General features: G+C 57.5%; 1 protein-coding gene and 1 long non-coding RNA gene across 2 annotated transcripts in view; both read left to right on the top strand.

Annotated features, from left to right (window-relative positions):
• The first annotated feature begins 8 nt into the window (after window positions 1-8).
• On the top strand, window positions 9-1,174 carry LOC112959186. The gene is made up of 2 exons (XR_003251577.1): window positions 9-389; window positions 1,073-1,174. It is a non-coding gene; the product is annotated as an uncharacterized LOC112959186 (long non-coding RNA).
• Window positions 1,175-2,123: 949 nt separating this feature from the next.
• Window positions 2,124-2,401, top strand: part of LOC112959173 (alcohol dehydrogenase 1-like) — a 3,756-nt gene continuing 3,478 nt past the window's right edge. Inside the window, exon 1 of the mRNA XM_026053144.1 lies at window positions 2,124-2,222. Coding sequence (XP_025908929.1) covers window positions 2,124-2,222 — 99 coding nt within the window. The remainder of the gene's footprint in view (window positions 2,223-2,401) is intronic.

The following is a 2,401-nucleotide window of genomic DNA, read 5'->3' on the forward strand; positions in this document are numbered from 1 at the left end:
GCACAGCTGCTTTGGGGACCAAGGGTTAGCGGCCCTCACGTATATAACGGGGCCAAGCAGCAGGGCTGGGCTGCAGGCTGCCTGCCGCTCACCCAGCAGGGCTGACCCGGCCCCGGACAGCAGCGCTCGGGAGGCAGGAGCTGCAAGGGCTGCCACTCCCCCGCCCCGACAGGGCAGCGCACACCTGGGCACAGATAAAGCAGCTCCCAAAACACAGCAGCTCCCCTCTGTGAGCGCAGCCCGCAGCAGGACACGCGCCCTGCTCTCCTATCAGCACCGACCTGCTGCTACTCGGGCTCTGCAGCGGGGACGTCGCGCAGTGTTGGGAGCCAGCCAGGCTCAGAGCCCTTCTCTRCAACAGCTCCTCCAGGATGGCCACCTCCGGACAAGTAAGGCACTTSACTTGCTTTTTTTTCTTCTCTCAAAGGCACTCTTTTCTCGGGGGTGTAATCTTGCCAGGGCTAACACTGTGAGCCTGTTGTGCTTCTGGTTTCTTTGCTGAGCTTACTCCAACTCATCCAAATGGCGCTGATTGCAGCACTGCACTTTGATGCAGTGCAGTTTGCCAGAACCTGTGGCGGCGTCCCTTTCTGTCACTCAGCTCAGCAGGAAGATACTGACCAGGGCTGGTCTGAGGACAGACTCCCGCTGAAGCCAGCTCCTGTGCACCCACTTCAGCAGCGAAACRCAGGGGCAGCAGGTGCCTGTTCCCTGAGCTGCTGACAGCGTTGCCTGCTCCCTGACAGAGTGTTTCTGAACACTTAGTGAGGCGGCTTGTGGGATTAAACTTCCTCCGGGGCACACACAGCCTGGAAACATTACGCCGCGAACAGCCTGTTGTGCAGCACGGAGAGCTGTGGGAGCAAAAGCCTCTCTGCTTTGCCCACACCAGGACCTCAGGAGAAAGAGGCCTCCGTAGGTCAGGGGCTTGCCCAAGGGATGGCTCCTGTGCACTGCCTCGTGCTGCTGTGCAGCCACCCACGTGCTGGGAAGGGAGATGCACGCGGTGCYGCGCTGATTTGTGCGCTTGTCAGGACTCTGCCCACACAGCGTAACCCTCTGTTGCTTCCAGGTGATCAGATGCAGAGCCGCTGTGGCCTGGGAGGTGGGCAAACCACTCTCTGTGGAGGAGGTGGAGGTTGCACCCCCCAGAGCGAGAGAAGTTCGTGTCAAGGTAAAAGCTTCTTTCACTATGTTCCCTCTTAGAATCATAGAATGCTTAAGGTTGGAAAGGACCTCAGATGTCATCTAGTCCAACCCCCCTGCTCACGCAGGGTCACCCAGAGCACGTGGCACAGGGCTGCGTCCAAGCGGGTTTTAAAGATCGCCAGAGAAGGAGACTCCACAACCTCTCTRGGCAGCCTGTTCCAGGGCTCTGTCACCCTCTCTGTCAAAAAGTGTTTTCTCAAGTTCCTGCGGAACTTTTGGTGCCTCAGCTTGTGCCGGTTCCTCTAGTCCTGTCGCTGGCCACCACTGAAAAGAGGCCAGCTCCCTCCTTCTCACTGCCTCCCTTGAGGTTTTTATAGACACTGATCAGGTCCCCCCTGAGCCTTCTCTTCTCCAGGCTGAACAGACCCAGCTCTCTCAGCCTTTGCTCATATGGCAGATGCTCCAGGCCCCTGATCATCCTGGTAGCCCTGCGCTGGACTCTCTCCAGCAGCTCCACATCCCTCTTGTACTGGGGAACCCAGAACTGGACGCAGTACTCCAGATGTGGCCTTACCAGGGCTGTGTATAGGTGGACGATCACCTCCCTCGACCTGCTAGAGATGCTCTTCCTAATGCGCCCCAGGATCCCGTTGGCCTTCTTGGCCACCAGGGCACACTGCTGCCTCATGGTCATCTTGTTATCCACCACAACACCGAGGTCCCTCTCTGCGGGGATGCTCTCCAGCTGGTCCACCCCTAATCTGTACTGGTGTCSGGGGTTATTCCTCCCCRAGTGCAAGACCCTGCACTTGCCCTTGTTGAACTTCATGAGATTTCTCACTGTCCAGTCCTCCAGTCTGTCCAGGTCCCTCTGGATGGCAGCACAGCCCTCAGGGCTATCAGCTGCTCCTCCCAGTTTGGTATCATCAGCAAACTTGCTGARGGAGCACTCCAGCCCTTCATCCAGGTCGTTAATGAATAAGTTGAACAGGACAAACACAGCGGTGGGCAAACCACTCTCTGTGGAGGAGGTGGAGGTTGCACCTCCCAGAGCAAGAGAGGTTCATATCAAGGTAAAGCCTTCTTTCACCATGTTCCCTCTTCCTCCTGGGGATTACTGTCCTTGTGGATGTGCCCTGGGTACAGCCTTGCACACCTCTTCGAAGGGAAGATCGGAGATTGGGTAGCATGAGTTCTACTTAAAACCTTCCCAGCTCCTCTTACCTGACGGCTGCTGGAATGGGCAGAGACA

Source organism: Nothoprocta perdicaria, unplaced genomic scaffold, assembly GCF_003342845.1.
Source record: "Nothoprocta perdicaria isolate Ctin4 unplaced genomic scaffold, notPer1 scaffold_1139, whole genome shotgun sequence".
Taxonomy (NCBI): domain Eukaryota; kingdom Metazoa; phylum Chordata; class Aves; order Tinamiformes; family Tinamidae; genus Nothoprocta; species Nothoprocta perdicaria.